The 19707-nt window shown below is 39.6% G+C and overlaps 2 protein-coding genes across 2 annotated transcripts; both read left to right on the forward strand.

Annotated features, from left to right (window-relative positions):
- The first annotated feature begins 842 nt into the window (after nucleotides 1–842).
- LOC108879092 (GTPase IMAP family member 8-like) lies at nucleotides 843–7955 on the forward strand. Its single transcript, XM_018670251.2, is given in 7 exon segments — nucleotides 843–1061; nucleotides 2866–3197; nucleotides 3199–3586; nucleotides 4107–4805; nucleotides 5375–6154; nucleotides 6263–6436; nucleotides 6524–7955. Coding segments are annotated over 7 exon segments (2610 nt in total). The 5' UTR covers nucleotides 843–1045; the 3' UTR covers nucleotides 6745–7955.
- A 1237-nt stretch (nucleotides 7956–9192) lies between these two features.
- rabggta (Rab geranylgeranyltransferase subunit alpha) lies at nucleotides 9193–17195 on the forward strand. The gene is given in 18 exon segments (XM_051077313.1): nucleotides 9193–9320; nucleotides 9669–9707; nucleotides 9872–9982; nucleotides 10565–10689; nucleotides 10819–11006; nucleotides 11132–11389; nucleotides 11579–11610; nucleotides 11612–11663; nucleotides 11798–11880; nucleotides 13265–13360; nucleotides 14379–14484; nucleotides 14564–14615; nucleotides 14692–14780; nucleotides 14933–15021; nucleotides 15107–15223; nucleotides 15341–15454; nucleotides 15607–15694; nucleotides 16466–17195. Coding segments are annotated over 17 exon segments (1752 nt in total). The 5' UTR covers nucleotides 9193–9320; nucleotides 9669–9704; the 3' UTR covers nucleotides 16615–17195.
- The last annotated feature ends 2512 nt before the right edge of the window (nucleotides 17196–19707 follow it).

Raw genomic sequence — 19707 nt, forward strand, 5'->3', positions numbered from 1 at the left:
GCCTCTGTTAAGAGTCTCTCCAGGCAAATTAGTCCCAGAGCAGTGGCCAGACTAAAAGCAATTCAAGGCTCTGACTGTTGTTTATGCTTAAGAACCTCATCTGAACCCAAGTGGTGCTTTGTTACTGGACTTCTGTGCACATCATGGATTGACCATAACATAACAAACACCATGTTCATGCACAGCCACAACAGGACACAACCTTGTGAATGTGGAAAGGAGCCAGTGGAGGTGGTATCTTGAAAAACTGCAAAATAACTATTAACATTTTATTAACAATAAATGATAAAAGAAATGCATAGAGTCTAATAAAAGTTGAATGTTTTGTCTCTGGTAATTTCAAATGTAGAGTATGTGTGAAGGCCTAAACTACTCACTGTGCTTGATTTCACTTGTTGTCAATAATGCCTGTGACGTGATTGATCGGGACACGTGCTGGGTGTTTTTTATTTATCATGGCTCATGGGCTATGCTAATGTGATGTTTTGTACATCTATGCATAATTATTGTGCGTGGATTTGGTGTCAGATCAGCGATTCTCAACAACCAGATACCGGAGAGCATCTAACAGCACATTCAGTTCAGCAATCTGTCTCCCATAGTGATTTTTCCACACAGTGACAAATAAATTATTAAAGAAATTTGTTATGAAACTAGAAATAGGCCTACATTTCTCACTAAGTAGTGAGAATTTTTTCCCCTGTATGTTTGGTATTATGGATAGCAATAGCTTAATGAAGGCTTTTGTAATCCACTGTAATTGATATTCCTCAGCATACTGCATAGCTGAACACAGTTCATGTGTTTGCACAAGCTCTTAAAATAGCGTGAGCAAAACCAGTTTCACCACTTCATGTGACAGTGCAGTGCAGTTTGTTTTGTTGTCTCGTTGCATACAGTCAAGGCTGTGTGAACTGGCAGTAAAATATTCCTAAATACATTCTCTCTCCATATTTTTGACCTGAAGACATACTCTGACCTCTGCAGAATCTTGGGGATGTTCAGTCGGCAGTAACTTAGCTGTGAAAAGAGAGGATCAGACAAGATGGAAAACAATCTTGGTGAGTTTATCAACAACTGTTATGTGTATACTGTATATAATTTGGTAGCTGCGTAATTTAACATACTTAGAGATGAACTACCTTAAAACGTAAGTACTTTACAGGTAACAAGGGCTTGGATGAATGACTTTTTTCTCTAAATGCATTCTTATGTTATTCAGATTACAGTAAGTGTTGTTCAGTGAAACATGCAGATCTGCTCTGACATAAAATAAGCTTGTTTCCATTGACAGTGAAAAACTTCACATAATTCATTACTATTACTGAACTTCATGTATTAATGTCAGCCAGTAAAGGTGAAAACATAAAACCAGACAGTACTGGTATGCATTTTTAGAGCAACAAAAGTGACACAATACAACCCTTCTGACAGTTGCCAGATAAAAACCAGCAAGACTTGATTTTTTGGCTGACAAACTTAGAACACGTTTAATTCCCATCAGGTTATCTGGTAATTACCTTCCTTATGATTAAACTCCACCCCTGGTGAAACTCCACCCCAACAGTTTCTTGTAAATACAGGCACTCCTTTTGATTGCTATGCAGTCTGATGCAATTCTCCAGCAAAAATTGTGAAGTCTAGCATTTTTAATTGTTTGACACTGCAACTTTAGTCTGCGGTAACTTCTCAGGTTGTAGTTTTTCATGTAGATAAAATGGGTTTCTATTATTTTTAGAGGTGATGAAAATATTATACATTCTTTTCATTATAATGTAGTCAGGTATAATGCTACCACAAAACTAAACCTAGTAAGATACTTTATAGCAAAAAAATAAAAAATAAAAAAATTAAAGAAGAAATTAGGTATTTGCTTGCGCTGCTCTACATCATAAAAGTCTTGAATTTCCCTTGTCAGTCATCACAGTTTCCATTGCATATTTTTCTGACAAATCACACAACACAAGTGACAATTAGAGGTCATTCTCACTTAATTAATGCAAGCTGGTTAAGGTCAAAAATAAAAACAGACAGTCTTGGCATGCATTTCTAGAACGAGAGAGACACAATGTAACCCAGGAAACAGATGCCAAACAAAAAACAGCCAGATTTGATCTTGCTTGCTGACAAACTCAGAGCATGTTTGATTCCCATCAGGTTATCAGGCAATTGCCTTCCTTAATGATAAAACTCCACACCAGCAGTTTCTTGTAAATGCTTAGAGATGATAGAAATGAGAAAAGAAGTATTTGGTTATTGTGTTGGACTGCACTACATCATAAGTCATTCTGATTTCCACTTGTCACTTATTACATTTTCTCTTTTATATTTTTACCACAACTCACACAGCACAACTGACAACGGGAGGTCATGAGTCATTCTTCAGCTGATTTTGTTGATCTTTTTTCCCTGTAGCTTCTTTATATGCCTCAAAATGATCTGTTGTGGTTGAGGGTCATTCTAAAAATGTTTCAGGCTTTGTCTCACGTCACTGTTATTCTTTGGACTCCATCTCACAAATGAAAGGGATTAACAAAGTCAAAAATAACTGCCACAAAAAGCCAGAGGAACAACACAAACACAAGTTTGCCAGAGTATTCCTCTTGTGATCTAAAGCAGCAGAGACACCTGGTGTGATAACCTTGTCATTTTAGTTTTGATTATTTTCTCACTTCAGCTGGCAGATTGCATTTTCCTCCTCTGTTAAGGACATTTTCTGACTTCCTTATATGACACACCAATTCAATGATAACAAAATGCATTATCATCAAGCCAAGGAAATTTCACAAAGTTACTGAAAACATGACATTTTGGCCAAACTCTCATTCTTTATTTCTGCATAACAAGATGTCCTTTGCTCTTCAGCGGACAAAGAGAGCTTCACCCTGCAGGAGGTCAGACTCATCCTGATCGGAGGGAGATGGGCTGGAAAGAGTTCATCTGGCAACACCATACTGAGAAAGGAAAGGTTTGAGTGTGGCCGAACCAGAACGGCTCAGTCCGAAGTGAGACATGAAGAAGTGGAGGGCAGGAAGTTGACCGTGGTTGATGCTCCAGGATGGAGCAGCTCTCTCTCCCTCACAGAGATCCCAGAGGGGAACAAGCAAACATTTAAACTCAATGCGTCAAAGTGTCTGCCCGGACCACAGGTTTTTCTCCTCGTAATCCCTATAGATTCAGCTTTTTCTGTGGAGCAGAAGAAGGACCGTAGAGGAGCACATGAAACTCCTAGGAGAGCGGGTTTGGAGATACACCATGTTGCTGTTCACCTGTGGGGATTTCCTCGGGGAGAAGACGATAGAGCGGCACATTGAGAGTGAGGGAGGTGCACTCAAGTGGTTAATAGAGAAGTGCAGGAACAGATACCATGTGTTCAATAACAAGGATAAAAGTAACTTATCTCAGGTCACACTGCTGCTGGAGAAGATAGATGAAATGGTGTGGCACAACAATGGCAGTTGCTATGAGGTAGATGAACAGACTTTTACCATCATTGAAAAGAAGCAACGAGAGGTGGCTGAAAGAGCAGAAAAGAGACGCAGGAGGGCAGAGGAGCAAAGACAACAAATGAAAACGCTCATTCCAGGTGAGTGTGGCAGTGGGTGCACTCAAACAGACATTTACTGAGTTACATAAAAGAAAAGTTTGACATTTTTGGGAAATGCATTTACTTGATTTCTTGCTGAGAATTAGATGAGAAAATTGATACCACTCTCATGTAAGTCCATTAAACATGAACCGAGGGCGGGTAGGTGGTTAGCTTAATTTTGCACAAAGACTGGAAACAAGGGGAAACAGCTAGTCTGGCTCTGTCTGGAGGTAACAAAATCCAGCTAGCAGCTCCTCTAAAAGGTCACTAATTAACACACTATACCTTGTTAGTTTAATCTGTAGAAAAACTGACAGAGCTCACCATTGACCAGTGACTTCCTAGAGGGTCCACTGTTAAACAGTCAACTTTACAGGTACTAGTAATCTGATTTTGTTGCTTTTAGAGCCAAGCTGGCCATTTCCATCTTGTTAGGGTTTAACTATTTTTTAAACAAAACATAAATTGAAAAAAAAAAATGCCACGATTAACCAAGCTTTATTATGTCTGATAACAGAAGAGATGAAACCCATCCCAAAACTCCAGATGATTCTCTTGGGAAGCCGCAGCGTTGGGAAAACCTCAGTAGGGAATACCATCTTGGGAATCAAAGAGCAAGAAGATGGGAAAAGAACAGCACACTCTGTGGCCCAGCAGGGATTTGTGGGTAAAACTGAAATAACTCTTGTTGACACACCAGGTTGGTGGAAAGGCTTCCCTGTGTTTGACACTCCTGAAGTGATCAAAGAGGAACTGAGGCGCAGCATGTTTCTGTGCCCCCCCAGGCCCCACGTCTTCCTTGTGGTGATAGATGCAGATGCATCCTTCAATGCCAAACACTTACATGCTGTAACAACACATGTGGAGCTTCTTGGAGAAGGAGTGTGGAGACACACTATGGTAGTTTTCACCAGAGGAGACTGGCTGGGAACACACACCATAGAGGAGTACATCGAAGGGGAGGGAGAGGCCTTACGGTCTCTAGTTGAACAATGTGGAAACAGATATCATGTCATTGATAACAAGAATACTGATGATGGTACTCAAGTCACAGAGTTACTGGAGAAAATCACTGAGACTGTAGCTAGAAATGGTTGGGACCATTTTGTCCGAGATGAGCAGATATTTATGATGATTGAAGAAAGACGAAGAAAAGTGGAAGAAGGAGCAAGACTGAGGGAAAGTCAAGTCAAGGCCAAAAGAAACACCGTCAGAGGTACAGTATGCTTCAGAGTCAAGTAATCTAATCTAATGCAGAATATGTACGGTGTTAGCATTTGGTGTCTAAGCTCTGACCTCATCACTCCCCACAAGTACGCACCAAGGTCAATACTGTAAGTAGTGGGGAGTGACAATAAGCACTTGACCTGCAGAATGGATGCTGGGGTGGAGATGGGGCTTATAAAATGCTTCATAAATAGCACCAGCAGCTGTAGTAGCTGGAAGGTGGACGTCTTAGTTTTCAGGTGAGCGGTGAGCAGAGTACTGGAAATTCCAGCGACAACCATTTGGCCTCTTTAAATTATTCTTTGAAAACTTACCGAGTATACACAGGTGAATCAGATTATCAAATGTAGCTACACAGGTTTGATAATATATCATTTATGGTATTTTTTCTGAACAATAGCTTTATTAGTAAACTATAAACTATAACAAATATAAACTATAACAAATCAACACCTCCTGAAGTCTCAGCAAAGACTCACCATTATCACACCACTGTTCATTTGCATTACGTGTGCAACATGTGCCTCTGTCATGTAATGACACTTGTTTTTCTCTCAGATTCCAGAAACAGGTTACAGGAGCTGAGGATAGTGATGTTTGGTCAGAAGAAGTCTGGAAAGAGTGCAACAGGAAATAACCTCCTGCATAAAAAAGTGTTTCCCACTTGTGACACTGAGCACTGTCAGGTGGAGGAAGGGGAAGTTGCCGGCAGAAGGATCACAGTGATCGACACCCCAGGCTGGCAGAGGGAGTCCTCCCATTGCACCACAGAGATGGAGAAAGAGATTGTTGGAGGTCTTTCAGTGAGTCCATTAGGGGTCCATGCAGTTCTGCTGGTCATTCCTTTGGACCTGATGTTCAGAGAGGTTCAGCAGGTCGCTCTGGAGGAGCACATGAACCTTTTTGATGCCAGTGTGTGGAAACACACGATGGTTCTGTTCACATACGGAGACAAACTAGCAGATAAATCTGTAGAGGAGCACATTGAGAGGGAGCACGGTGCTCTATGCTGGTTGGTAGACAAGTGTGAGAACAAGTACCATGTCATGAACAACACAAAAAAAACTGATATGAGTCAGGTCACTGAGCTGTTTGAGAAGATAGAGGAAATGGTGGCAGGGAACAGCGGCCGCCTCTTCTGCCCGGACATGAACGACATCCACCTGAGAATTGAGGAGAAGTTCAAGAGGAAGCAGATCAAACATGTGCTGAAGCATCGAGTGGAGAAGGAGTACAGGAGGAGAGAGCTGGAGCTGATGATGGGCTTCAAGGAAAAACTCCTTGAACTGCAGGCTGAGATCAGGGGAAGTGCAATCAGCACTAAATCTAAGTCACTGAGTGAGTATCACACATTGATGGGGATGGTTTAATTATTTAGTTAATTAATTAATTATTTAATCAGGGTGTAACTATATTATTGTTTTAATCTTTTGTTTTAATGATTAGTTGGTGACATGTCCAAAATCAAAACCAGAGGTATTGGTCAGTGGAAGAAGGAGGGAAAGGAGAAGGAGGAAAGCATAAATGCAAAAATTAACCAGGAAATTGAAAAGCTGGATAAGGACATACTGAGATCGACAATTCTTCTTCAGAGCAGCAAGGACTGCTTGACTCCTAGCCGTATGTAAAAATCATAATATTAGCTCTAGAATTCACAATAACACTGAGCATGACCATAGTCAAATTGTGTTTTTGTTTCATTTCCAGTGGAAGGAGACAGTCCAGCACCATCTATTGCTGCGTCTTTATCAGACAGGAAAAAATCCACTAGCACCTTTGACAAAGTTCTGGGCTGGATATCTACACTTCCCACAGGTGCGAATGCAGACAACGAACTGACCCTCAACTTCTCTCAGACATCAGGGTACAGATCTGTGCTCCCACGTGATGGGTTGGACTTTGACACAGAGGCTGATATTCCAGAATGAACAGTCTCAATAGGCTGGTGTAATAAAAAATGCATTCTAGCATAAAGGAACTGATTTGCCCTCAGGGATTTTTGATATTGTAAGAAAAGGGTAACCCAACTTAAAATATAATGGAAGAATTAATATCATGTAATAATATGACACAGTGCTTAGAAGGTAGCAGTGGCCTGAAAATTAGAGAGGAGAGCTTGTGACTGAACAGCTCAAGTTAGTGGTAATTTTGAGGGATGTGGTTAGAAGGGTTTTTGTTTTTGGGGGACTATACTGTAGCTACACCTTACTTATAACACTTTCAAATCATTCAACTGTACTAGATCTTCCATCCTTTTTTCCAAGTGATTTATTCCTATACAACCTGTTTTCAGAAGGAGAGATTAATTCTTTACAATTTAATGTCAGTGCACTTGGACGTTTCCACAACAAAAAAAATCTACACCTTAAATTAATAAGAAAATGAGGGATGGTTCAGTGGTACAAAAAAAGATCATGGTCCTCTATGTCTTGACATTTTGAGATCAGAACAGCAGTTAAATTTATACATAGTCAATAAAACTGCTGGGCAGTAAATCAAAAGACACATTTAGGTGTCTCTTCATTTAACTTTAACTTTAAGATGTCAGAAGAGGGCATGCCCTAAAGTTAAAAATACCAACTGAGCCAATAAATCATCAGAATACAAATTATGCTTAATCCATGAAAACATTTGTTAATGTCAGATGTTTTCATCTTACAAATCAAAACATAAATCATCCAGTTTCAGTGCAGACCAATGAACTGTTTTCATCCTCTTTATAAAGTATACGGCTTTAATAACAAATTCAAAGAGACAGTTAACTGCCAAGAGCATGGTTGATCTCAGTCCACAGACCTTGTTGAGAACAGTTTCAGTGACATTTCCATTTGCTCTCCATTCTCAAGGAACAGGCTGCCCACATTTGTGTTGCTATAGACAGATATGAGTTTTAAATGTCATTTTTTTTGGTGAGTGAACTTAAGACTGATCCATACTTGATTTTTGTGCCAGTACAGATATGTAGATTTTAGTTTTAGTAGAGTTTAAAAAAGAAAGCAAAAACAAAACAAACAAAAGACCATACATGGTATATTGGCTGAACAAGTAATGTCATCACTGTCATCACTCAACAATGGCAATATCTTTGGCATATGCATACTGAATTTCTTTGTTCATTAATAAAAAATAAGAAAAAATACTGGGATATCTATGATAAGCTTATTGACCTGATCAAGCTAATTTTAGAAAACCACTATTTTTTCCAGTAGTTCAAGTCCAGTGAATAACATACAAAGGTCAGCAGTAAACTGCCAAAGGCTAAAATAAAGTTTAGGTTAAAAGAAACTGAAAAACCATGCACATTTCATGGAAAACTGGCCTTTTTCTGAGATTAAAGAAAACTGTTTAAAAAACATCTTTCCTCCAGCAATGGGCGTTAATTAAGCCCAGTTTGGTGGTACTACAGATCCTAATGGCAGTGTTGGAACAGACTGTAACCCTCCCTCTAATGCATTCTTAATACTGTATATTGTTATTAGAATGGTGAGAAAATCTTGGGTAACAAATGAAGACAGATTGAATGATCAGGCCTTCATCCTTCAGCAAGATAATGACCCAAAACACTGGTAGAAAAGAGCGAGACAATAGACTTCACATGATGGAAGACTAGCACAGTCTCCACACTCAAACTCTGCAGCCTGCAAGTGCAACGCAAAATGATTTCAATTTATTCCAATAAAAGGATGATTCATGTTTTTAAAATTTCAAATTGTTTCTTTTTCTCTATACTTTTATTTCACACGCACTGAGACACTGAATTATGTAAATCAAAATAACAGTTGGAAAAATGAAGACATTCAAAATCTTTTGACTTCTATGTATCAGCAAACAAATATTATCAGAGCTCTAGCTTGGCCACACAGGACTCAGCTGCGTCAGGGTGAGTAAAGCCAACATTTTCAAACCTCTTTTCTACAGACATTTTAACCAAACCACAAATTCGGCTATTTTACTCTTTTGTTGCTGTAGGTTTACACAACATTTTGCAAACACAGATGCCTGTATGCATGTGTGTGTGTACCATACCTACAGAATTCTCACCAAGCTTTAAGTAAATTCATGTAAGTTATATATAAACACAGTTCAGAGACTGAAGACAAACACTTTTTTAGCTAACTTGACTCAATCTTACCGATTCAAGCGGACGTGAAACCCTGTCATCTCCTCTCCTCGTGTTTTCAGGGAGTCTCGGTGGGATTTAACACCTGAACCTCGAACCACTGTTTCTAAATATATGTCCAGGTACCAGCAAACTGTGTCTACCTCTGAGATTAACACCCGTTTTATACAGCGTATATGTCTGCGCTGCTGTTTGCTGGTCTCTCCACTAGAGAGCCACAAACCACCACGGGTAGCAACGGACGCCCCTCTGTGACGTAGTTTTCAAGAGCCGGAAGAGAAATATTGTAGTCATTAGAAATGGTGATAGTGACATGACAAATCAAACTCCTGTCTGAAAAACATACACCAAGCCAGGTAGAAAACCAGGTGCGTATTTTATCTGGTACGTAACGCTGCGGTCAGTGTTTATTAGTAATCAAAATGTATTTTCTATCGCAGGTTACTGTTATTCTGTTCTGCTTTGAATGAAGTGTGAATGAGCCCAGCCCAGTGTTGTTTGCTGACAACGGAGCTAATTAGCAAGCTAACTTCAGACTCGGGCTGTTTGCATTCAGTGTTTTGAGTTTACTGAAGACTGGATGCACACGCACTGATAATAAACCAGCGGCTAAGCTCATGATATTGACTTATCATAACTTTTGTGTCAGTCTGTCAGCTCTCTGTGCGTCTGTCATGTAAACGTTACCAGGCCTAACCTTTAATATCACCTTTCATGTGCCCATATATACAGATCTTTTGCGGAAGTCGTCCTTCACAATCAGAGAGGATGGTAAGAAGTTTATAATTTACTCATTACCTTCTGCAGTGTAGGCATACCCACTGCAGTGATATAGTGTGCATATTGTATGTGGAGTAATAAATTATTTACACTACCCTTTTAGCAGCAGAGTAAACTGTACCTGCTGTGCCTCCTGCTCTTTGTGCTTTTAACAGCATGGACGAGTGAAGATTAAATCCACAGCCCAGCAGGAGGAGGAGAAAAGAAAGGAGCGAGAGAAGAAACTGAAGATATATGTGGCTGCACGAGATGCCTGTTTTTCTAAGGTCAGTTAGGAAGAGTGAGAGTTAGTCTGGTGATTTGACATGTGTTGTCAGTGTAATAAAGCCAAAGGTAGTTTACTACCACAATTATGGTCTGAGTGACATTTTCCTTTGTTACAATGAGCATGAGCACTGTAATTTATTTAAATGCAATACATCATTCTCCTGCTGTAAATACTCACCAGTGTACCACGTATGTATTAGTACATGTCTGTATGTAGTCCCCAACAAATGCACTATTTACTCCTGTTTACTGAGTAATGTTAGCCAAAATCTGCATCACCCAGCTGTTTTAGAAAATTACTGAGCCTTTTCAAAAATGAAAACTATATAGCTTTAAGCTGGTGAGCTATGAGCTGACTGCAACAGAGAGGGTAGGAAAGCCATTCTTGGTTTTAGTCTTATGTTTACCGTAAGAAAAACACAGAATAACACTAGTCACATACTTTAAATGACAGTCTTTGACCTAAATGTCATATTCAGTGTTTGGTGATCTGTTTCACCGACTGAGTTGTGCCTTTTGTGTCTGCCTGTCTGTCACTTTGTTTATTTTCCTCACACTCCTCACTTTCGCCTGTATGATAGAGGAAAGAGGGTATTTGGGATGATGAGGCTCTCCAGCTGACCCAGCAGCTGCTGTCATCCAATCCTGACTTTGCAACCCTCTGGAACTACAGAAGAGAGATACTAATGCACCTCGAGACTGTGAAGTAAAATCATTACCAGTTATTTTGTCACTTATAGATTTAGAATATAAGATTTATCACATTTTTATGGGTCAGTAATCTTAGATTTGACAGGAGAATAATTATTGTTGTGTTTCTTGATGTCTGCTCCAGGGACGAGGATGAAGTGCAAAAGATTTATGAGGCTGAGCTGTCATTTTTGGAGTCCTGCCTGAAGGTGAACCCAAAGTCCTATGGCAGTTGGCACCACCGAGGTTGGGTCTCAGCCCGCTTGCCTCGACCGGATTGGGCCAGAGAGCTGAGTCTGTGTGATCGCTGCCTCAGCTTGGACGACCGCAATTGTGAGTGTTAGAGTAGAAAAAGGACAAAGCAAGAATATTGAGGATACTGAGACACTGTATTGTCTGTTTATCCAGATATGGTAAATCTCCTATTTCCATGCTTTAACTATCCTTTATTGCTCCAGTCCATTGCTGGGATTATCGCCGGATGGTTGTGAAGATGTCTGGTGTGCCCGTGGATCAGGAGTTGGCCTTCACTGATCGTCTTATTGGCTCCAACTTTTCCAACTACTCCAGCTGGCACTACCGTAGCACCCTGCTGCCGCTTCTCCACCCGGAATCTCCCGAGCCCCCGTCACCGTGCCGCAAGTCTCCCCAGACCTCCCCTCCACCTTCTCCACAAACTCACTCCCATCGTGTCTGTGAAGAGCAGCTACTTAAAGGTAAACGTAACAACAACCCAGCAAATAAATGTCCTGGTTGTGTAATCAGCAATACCCATTAGCACCAGATGTGGGCAGTCTGAGGCTTTAGCGTGACTGTTAATAGTAGTACTTTGCAAGTGATGTCTTTTGTGTATTTCAACACATTCAGCATCTAACTGTAGTCTTGTTTTATTTATTTATTTCCAGAATATGAACTTGTACAGAATGCTTTCTTCACCTGACCCCAATGACCAGAGTGCATGGTTCTATTATCGATGGTTGCTAGGTAGAGGTATGTCTGTCTTCATGTATCTTTATGTACAAATATATGTGAAAGTACACACCAGTTTTCCATTTGCTGTACCTGGTCAGGCTCATTTATCAAACGTGACCTGCACAATCCTAAGGTTTCTGTCTTTTTAACAGCGGAACGTGAAGAGATGATAAGTTGTGTGTATGTCAGTCGGGATGAGGAAAGAGTAGCTGTTGCCTTCTCTAGGCCTGTTAATGTGAGTATGTTTATTTACTCTCACAAAATAAAGCTTTCTTGTTTATAAAATTTTCATAGTTGATTACACAAAGTTCTATTGTGTTCACTTCTCAGAGCTCTTCACACAGTTCTCTTTACCAACTTGCAGCTCAGCACAATGCAAAATGCAACCACTACACTTTATACATATCTCACGATCAGAGCACTGATAATATTTTTAGAATATTATTTGCTGTTCTACTGTCTTATATTTTATGTTTAAGTATTTTCCTAAGCTAGGGTAATTCTAGTGACAATACAGAACAAATGTGTATATATTTACCACAGATACATGCACATGTGTACCATAACTGCAGATATAGATATACAGCTGTACAAGTCAACCCTGTCCTCTGTCTTGCCGATCCTTCCTCACCTGGACCAATTAGCAGTTTTATGTTTTTTGTTTGTTTTGTTGTAGTTTGTTTTTTAGATATAGCTGTAGCAAATGCACACAGTTTAAAATAGTATGTTGTTTGAGTGAGATACCGATTCATGAAATTTGAAAGGAAAAGTGATCCACAGCTGAGGTGCCATTAGGCCTCATGCAAAAACCAGTTATACGGTGAGATTTGTTCTGAAGTGGCACATATGAATGATTGGGGAGAATTAGTGGCATTCACTGACTTTCTTGCATTTACAGTTTTGTATAGGGTGTAATAATAATATAACTGAGACACATGAGTGGTCCAGGCTTATTGCCTTGTGTCTGTGTCATGAACAGATATATAGATCTATACAAGCTCAATGCTGAATTAATATTCTCTTTAACATACTACCATCATCATGACTTGCCAGTTTACTGAGAGGTTTTTTGTTGAGTATGACTTAGGTAAGTCTCAGCACAGAATAGATTATAGATTTTTGAACATTTGCTTGGAAAATGTTCTCACTCCAACAGTTGACTTGGGGTCTCATCCTCTATTACACTGAACACTGTAACAGCATCTATTGTAGGTGATAATATTATCCTATCTAATATCTCTGTGACTGTCACATGACCACCTCTCATATTAGTCATGAATCATTTGGTTTTTTTTTTAATTCACTCTGGTATTTTTGTGAATGAAACTTGCACAAACATGAACAGATATGTTTAAATGTCTGTAAATATATAAATAACTATTTTAGGATATTGAATATACTAATCTCAGGAACATATACCTACTCATGAACAGTTGGCATTGAAAGAAAAAAGGTTTGTACAAGAATATGAAAACCCCCTTGCGTGAGGCTTAATGTCTGCTGTTTTATGTTTACTGTGTGAAGAGTTTTGAAAACATGAACTGTGTATAGAGAAAAAAAACTCAAGTGTAAACCCTGCTTTGACTCAGTGACCTTTTTTCCTGCCTTTTGTCTGTCAGGCGCAGTCAGTCGGCCTCCTGCTGGTCCTTGACGGTCAGCCCCAGAGAGTGGAGTGGAGGAGTGTCCATCCGCGCTTTAAACACAGCCCAGTCTGGGTATCCGTTTTCTTTGTGACTCAAAATTGACAGGTTACCCCACAGACATTAATGTTGGCAGTCACTGTGTGCTGCTGATTCAACAGATTGCTAGTTTAACATTCTGTTCTCCTCAATCTGCTCATACCACATGTTGATAAGGCACTGTGGTATGTGCACCCAGAGAAAGTGAAAGGGATCATCACATAATTTGATCAACGCACTGGAGTGGAATGTTGTTTTTGTCTCTAGACATGTAGGGGGACTTTCCGTCATGCCTTGCCAGGGCACAGCAAATAAATGATGGTTTCATTCCAAAATGTAGGAAGTCGTGTTGAAAAACATGAATGATGCTGGTTTCAGAAAATAACTTTTTAAAAAGATTATTTCTACAATTAATATGGGATAGTGGGTTTTTAATATTTTGGCTTAAACAGTCACAAATTAAGATCAATTCACTAACCTTTTCCAGAGCTTTCAGTCCTGTCACATGGTCTGTATCAGTGGATACAGTTTGCTCATTTGTGATTGAAATGATTCTGTTGACATGCAAGCTCAGTAGCTGTTATGATTTCATCTGTTCATTCATACTCATATTCTTAATTCCTTGTTAATATTTTTTTCTTTCCCAGATGTGACTGTGGCCAGACATCTGTCTGTTGTGTTCACTCACTCAGGGACTGTAGGTGAACACTGTGAGAAAGTTGCATCAACCTGCAGTTTGCTTTAAAACTTTAATGAATCATTTAGGCTACTTTTCTCTTTGCCATAGTTTGATTATTTTGCCTCAAAAATTGCATTTTAATTCAGTTGTGTTTAAAACACAATCAAAATGCTCACTCTAGCAAGGATGTTGTATTTCAGTCATGCTGCCCAGTCCTGCTACTCTGTTGTGTTGGTACAGGAAAAGAGCCATGGATTTAATATGCACACTCATGTTGTAGGCCTCGTGGGTTTTATGTTTTCCTTCTTTCACTTGTGGAATAAATAATCTTCATTTTGTCCTTTCTTTTTTTTTTTAACCTTAACACTGACTCAGATTTGTGATCTTCCTCCTGGAACAATAAGCGACATCACCAACGAACATAATTTGACCGTGCACTGGACTGAAAAACACACTCACAGGGACTGCGCTCTTTACACAGGTGATACATATATCTTTGCATTTCATGTTCCATCACATTTGTTCCCTTAAGCTTCCTTACACTATTTTAACTTTCCCAGGTCGAACTGAAAGTTATTGTCGGGACTCTGCTACAGATCAGGAACTTTTCAGGTACTATCTTGGCACAATAGCAGCACACTGTGTAGATTTTTTAAAGCAGTAACTGAGTGTTTTGTTTCCCTAATAGGAGTGAACTCTCAGTAGAGAAGACCTCAGTGTTACAGTCTGAGCTACAATCATGCAATCAGCTACAAGAACTGGAACCGCTCAATAAGTGTGAGCACTTTTAACATTCTCATTCACACGGCTTCACGTACTTTACAGAGTGAGATCATTAACTTCACAGATAAATACATCATACTGAAGGTTGTTGTTGCTGATTGTAATGTTTTCATGGAGCCACTGAAACACACTCATTGTCCTGGCAGGGTGCTTATTGACCATTATCCTCCTGATGAGGGCGCTAGACCCCCTGGGATATGAAAAGGAGACACTTGATCATTTCCAAACTCTTAAAGTGAGTACCAAGCATAATACGGTCTGTGATACTGACCTGAAAAAGGCAGAAATCACTGACTGAATGCTCTTATTTTCTCCCTTAGGAAGTGGATTCCATGCGCTCTGCATATTACAGTGACCTGTGCAGCAAGTTCATGATTGAAAACACCATCCTGAAAATGGAGTATGCTGAAGTGCGCGTCTTCAGCATTTCTGACAAGGTTGGTTCAGAACAGTGACAAGAAATCATATATGTCTTAATCTTTAATCGTATCTGCTTTGTAGGGAAGTTATGAAGAGTTATTCATATTCTAATTTTTTTGTTGTTGTTGTAACAGAACCTAACCACTTTATGCCACCTGGACCAGCTGTTATTGGTCACCCATATCAGCCTGTCCTCCAATCAGCTGCAGCAGTTGCCTCCTCAGTTTGCTATGTTGCAGTGCCTAGAGGTGATGAAGCTGCAATTCAAATCCAGTTGTCTCTCTTACATGGGCAGTGTTTGTTTTCTTATTTTGTATGTCCCACAATTGGAAGATAACAGCAAGAAAGGTACATATTGATTACTTCTTTCTGCAATTAAATTACCTCCTCACACTTTCAGGTCTTGGAGGCTGATAACAACTGCATAGGAAATCTGGAGGGACTGTATCACCTTCCCAAACTGGAGGAAGTGTACTTGAAGAATAACAGTATCCTTAAGTCAAAGATGTATATTCATTAGTCTTGTTTGTTGAAGAACCTCCTGTTCTGCATCATCACTGGTGTCAAAGGGATCAGTTTATATTATATCTCTATGCTCCTCTCACAGTGTACTAGTGACTCAAGAAATGTGTGAATCAGCTCTGAGTGCACAAGGCTCAATGCTGCAAAACAACCCCAGTAAAGAGCGCTAGCAGCTGAACGGAGTGTGAAGAGTGTGATGTAAAAGATGCACTGCACACAAGGACGGTGTTTACAGAGTTACGAAAATTGCAGCGGTAACAAGACTCTTCAGCTTGATGCATGAATAATTGGTTTATACCTGAAACTTTATGTAGAGATTGAGTAGACAAAAACAGTGCTGCAATTTCACAGAACAAACAGCATCATTAAGAAGGGAAAAGACACTTAACACATCAGATTCATTCCCCTTCATGCCTCACTTCCCCCTGATACACATGAGAGGAATTAATGAAGGCTGCAGGTTATGACATTCAGGGTTTTTTTTTTTTTCTGTTTTTTTTTTTTTTTTTTCCAGTGACAGTTGAATTACAATTTCAGTGCAGACCTGTCTAATGGACATTTAGGCTTCCATTTTTTGTATCTAGAAAAAATAATTAATATCCCAGTGTGACATTTGACATGTTGACCTTACTTTTACACCAGTGTTGGGAATATGTGAGTCAGATCTCCTTCTATTCTTTGCTGCTGGTATCACCACAGCACACAGGGAAATCTTTTTCATTAACTCAAATGCACAGAAATCTCTTCATTGGCAGATCTTCAGCCGCTGGCCTCCTGCCCCAAGCTGAAGCGCCTTGATCTCCGTGGCAACCCTGTTACTCAGACGGCCAACATCGGGTCAGAGTTAGCTGAGCTGCTGCCCTCAGTCACAGATCTCCTGCTCTGATCAGACAGAGGGCAGGAATCACTGCCACCATCGTCCTGTCGTTCAATTGTCCTTCACTTTCTCAAGCGTGTTTGTTTGTGAAAAGAGCAAGTGGGTGTTTTTTCCAGTGTCTTGTGGCTCTGTTCGTTCCGCTTGTTTGGGAGAGTGTCAATCAAAAAGACCCCAGAGGGCCTGAACGCCTGATGCTTCAGAGCATATGTCAGAAACCTGTCTAACACCTTAAGTGAACTGATTTATGTGTGTGTGAGTGCTTACCAACCAATGTTGCTTTTCTTCAATTGTTTGTCTGTAAGGAAGTCCTTAGTAGAACACACTCAAATGCATGCCGAAACACTGACAATGGAATAAATTGACTATATTTGAATTAGCCGTGCGGCAATGCTGGCTTATCGCTTCTATAAGCTTTAAAACGGTTCAATAAGAAGAGAAGCTTATAACTGATCATCAGAGCATTGCATAGTTCTCATGCACATTTTTTAAAAAGGTTGTGTAAAGCATTTAATATACGACAAATATACTGTTGCACAGTATGTCACAGACCCAGTAATAAACAGCACACATTGTGTCACTGCCTTCCAAAAGTGTCTTTCATGGTTTTTCTGCTGCGAAACAATCTTTAATAATAGATATAGATACAGGCTGTCCTGATTGCATCGTCAAAAGGTGTGCCGTGGCCACAGGAGTGTGTCACCTGTTTCGACCTGTAGTTACACCAATGTCTTTGTTCATTTCATAAATTCAGTTTTGCAACATATCAGGTGGATGTTTGTTTTACTCTGATGTCATGTCTTATAAATGGGAGCCCATTATACAAAACCTGTCCTTTGGGAGTGTCTAACCAAACAAATGGGTGAAAGAAAATAGAATTACCACACCTTTCAAAGGAACAGAAAAGGAAAAACAGCATTAAGATGATTTTGCCTTCAATTTCTTCCATATCATTTCATTGATTAGGAAAATCAAATTCCCCACCAATAGAGAAAGAACCCTAAGTCCACAGCCATGCTAGCACCTCAGCAAGGTTGTACGAAAGCTGTGCCATGTCATATCAGAATCACTGTAATCACGAGTTTTCAACTTGTAAATAACATTTATGTCAACTTGCAAGTCGTAATTATGACCGGAAAACTTTCTGAGAGCTTTGATATGTCTGATTTGACACCTGCTAATACAACAGTGCAGATACAACAAACACGTAAATAAGGACATTATATGTAGTGTGATGTCTCAAACACGGTATTTTAATCCTCACACAACAGATTCTACACTCATACAGTCGTCCTGATGAATGCTCACAGTGCAAGACACGACAAATACTAACCTGCTAATGTTTAGCAGGTAATATTTACCTTATTGACTATGTTTCTTTTATTATGATAGCATGCTAATATACATAATTCAATTAAACCAAAATATTGGGCAAATTGAAATTTTGACCTGATTGTGTTGCCATGTGAACAGTCAGAGGATCACCAAAGTTATTATTTATTTTTTTTTTTATTCTTACTTTATGATTATCTAAACAAAATATGGAGGAAAAAAGTCAGAGGATCTGCAAAGTAATGAGGATTTATCATCTGTGTAAGATGGAAATTCATTCAATAGCTGACATTTCACAAGAATCCACATGTAAACCAGTGGTGCTGGAGTAAAAGAGGAGTGGTGCTGGGCATCTCTGGGGACTATGAATATCTGGACAATATTTCAGGGACCAACTGTCTTTGCCATCCATAGAACCACACCTCTGGCCCAGTTAAAAACAGTCCAGTCGATGCATTCCTTGTCATGTAATGAGTAATATTTTGTACGTAATTGCTTTGAGATCTGGTAGAGGTTTTCAAATGACATTCCAGTCTTCATTGGTTTATCCATTTACAGTGGCATCACAAAAATATTTATGAAACACAGTCATCCCCCTAAATTATGCAATAGAATTACGCAGCTTTTGTTCAAAGTTGACCTGTCACACGGTTGAGAAACCCATTGAAAACCTACTCAACCAGTTGGTGTAGATACATAGATCAGATAATTCACTTATTCAGCTCTTGTCATATGCATGAAATTTTAACTGATGGACACCTACTCCCCTGCAAAGAGTCAAACCTTTCTATGAATAAGGTGTGGACCCTCCCACACAGTGGGTTGGCCAACTTTGACTGGCTGTGTTCCATTTATTTCTTACGCTGGAAGCCAGAGCTGGGACTGATGTCATGCCTGAGTTGACTGCGTGCCAATAAAAGGAGTCTGAAGTTTTCTTTTTTCTTTTCTTATTAATTATAACATTATACTTACTTTTATTAATCAATTCCATGTCGCTGCTTCAGTTTCAGGGTCCTGGTATTGTGCATGCTGGCTCATTGTCACACTGTCCTGGCTTACTGGGACACTTAAATAGAAGAGAGTTTGTTTAATGAATGAATGAACAAATTAAATAGCTTGGGACATGGATGGGACACAAGTATTAAACTAGGTTGGATTCCAATACTGCTTGTACAAATAATAATCATTATATGATAATTTAGGGTTTACCAGCGTGGATACATATTACTTTGTTGTCATATATTTACAACTTGCAGTTTAAAGTTAAGGGTTGATATTGCTACGTAGCCACTTCCTATCAGTTGCTTAATTACCAGAAGCAATGTTGCGAGTCATAAAACTTCACTCCTTTACTCACCAAGAGCTGTCTCCAGTGGTGGAAAAAAAAAAGAGCAACATTTTGCTTCTAGTTCTGTCACTTCTTTTCTGCTAATGAAGTTAGCATGCTAACCAGCTAGCCCCAGCCTGGCCAGCCCATCTTGTCACTTACCACTAGCGACTCAGTGTAGTGTCCAGACTGCCCTGAAGAAGAAGTGCTGCTCAGAAGCTGTATTCTAACTTCCTGTATTGTCATTGTAATGATGGCTGAAGCTTTTGGCAAGCAACCATTACCACCACCCTCTCCCTGCAAGAAACCATGTTTGGAGGCAGAGAAATCTTACAAATAGCCCCTTTAATGACCTATAATCATAGAGAGTTATACATAGTTAAAATAATGAGACATTAACTGATCAGACATATCACAAATATGTTGTTTAATACGGATTGAGTGTA

Source organism: Lates calcarifer, linkage group LG17 (genome assembly GCF_001640805.2).
Source record: "Lates calcarifer isolate ASB-BC8 linkage group LG17, TLL_Latcal_v3, whole genome shotgun sequence".
Classification (NCBI taxonomy): Eukaryota; Metazoa; Chordata; class Actinopteri; family Centropomidae; genus Lates; species Lates calcarifer.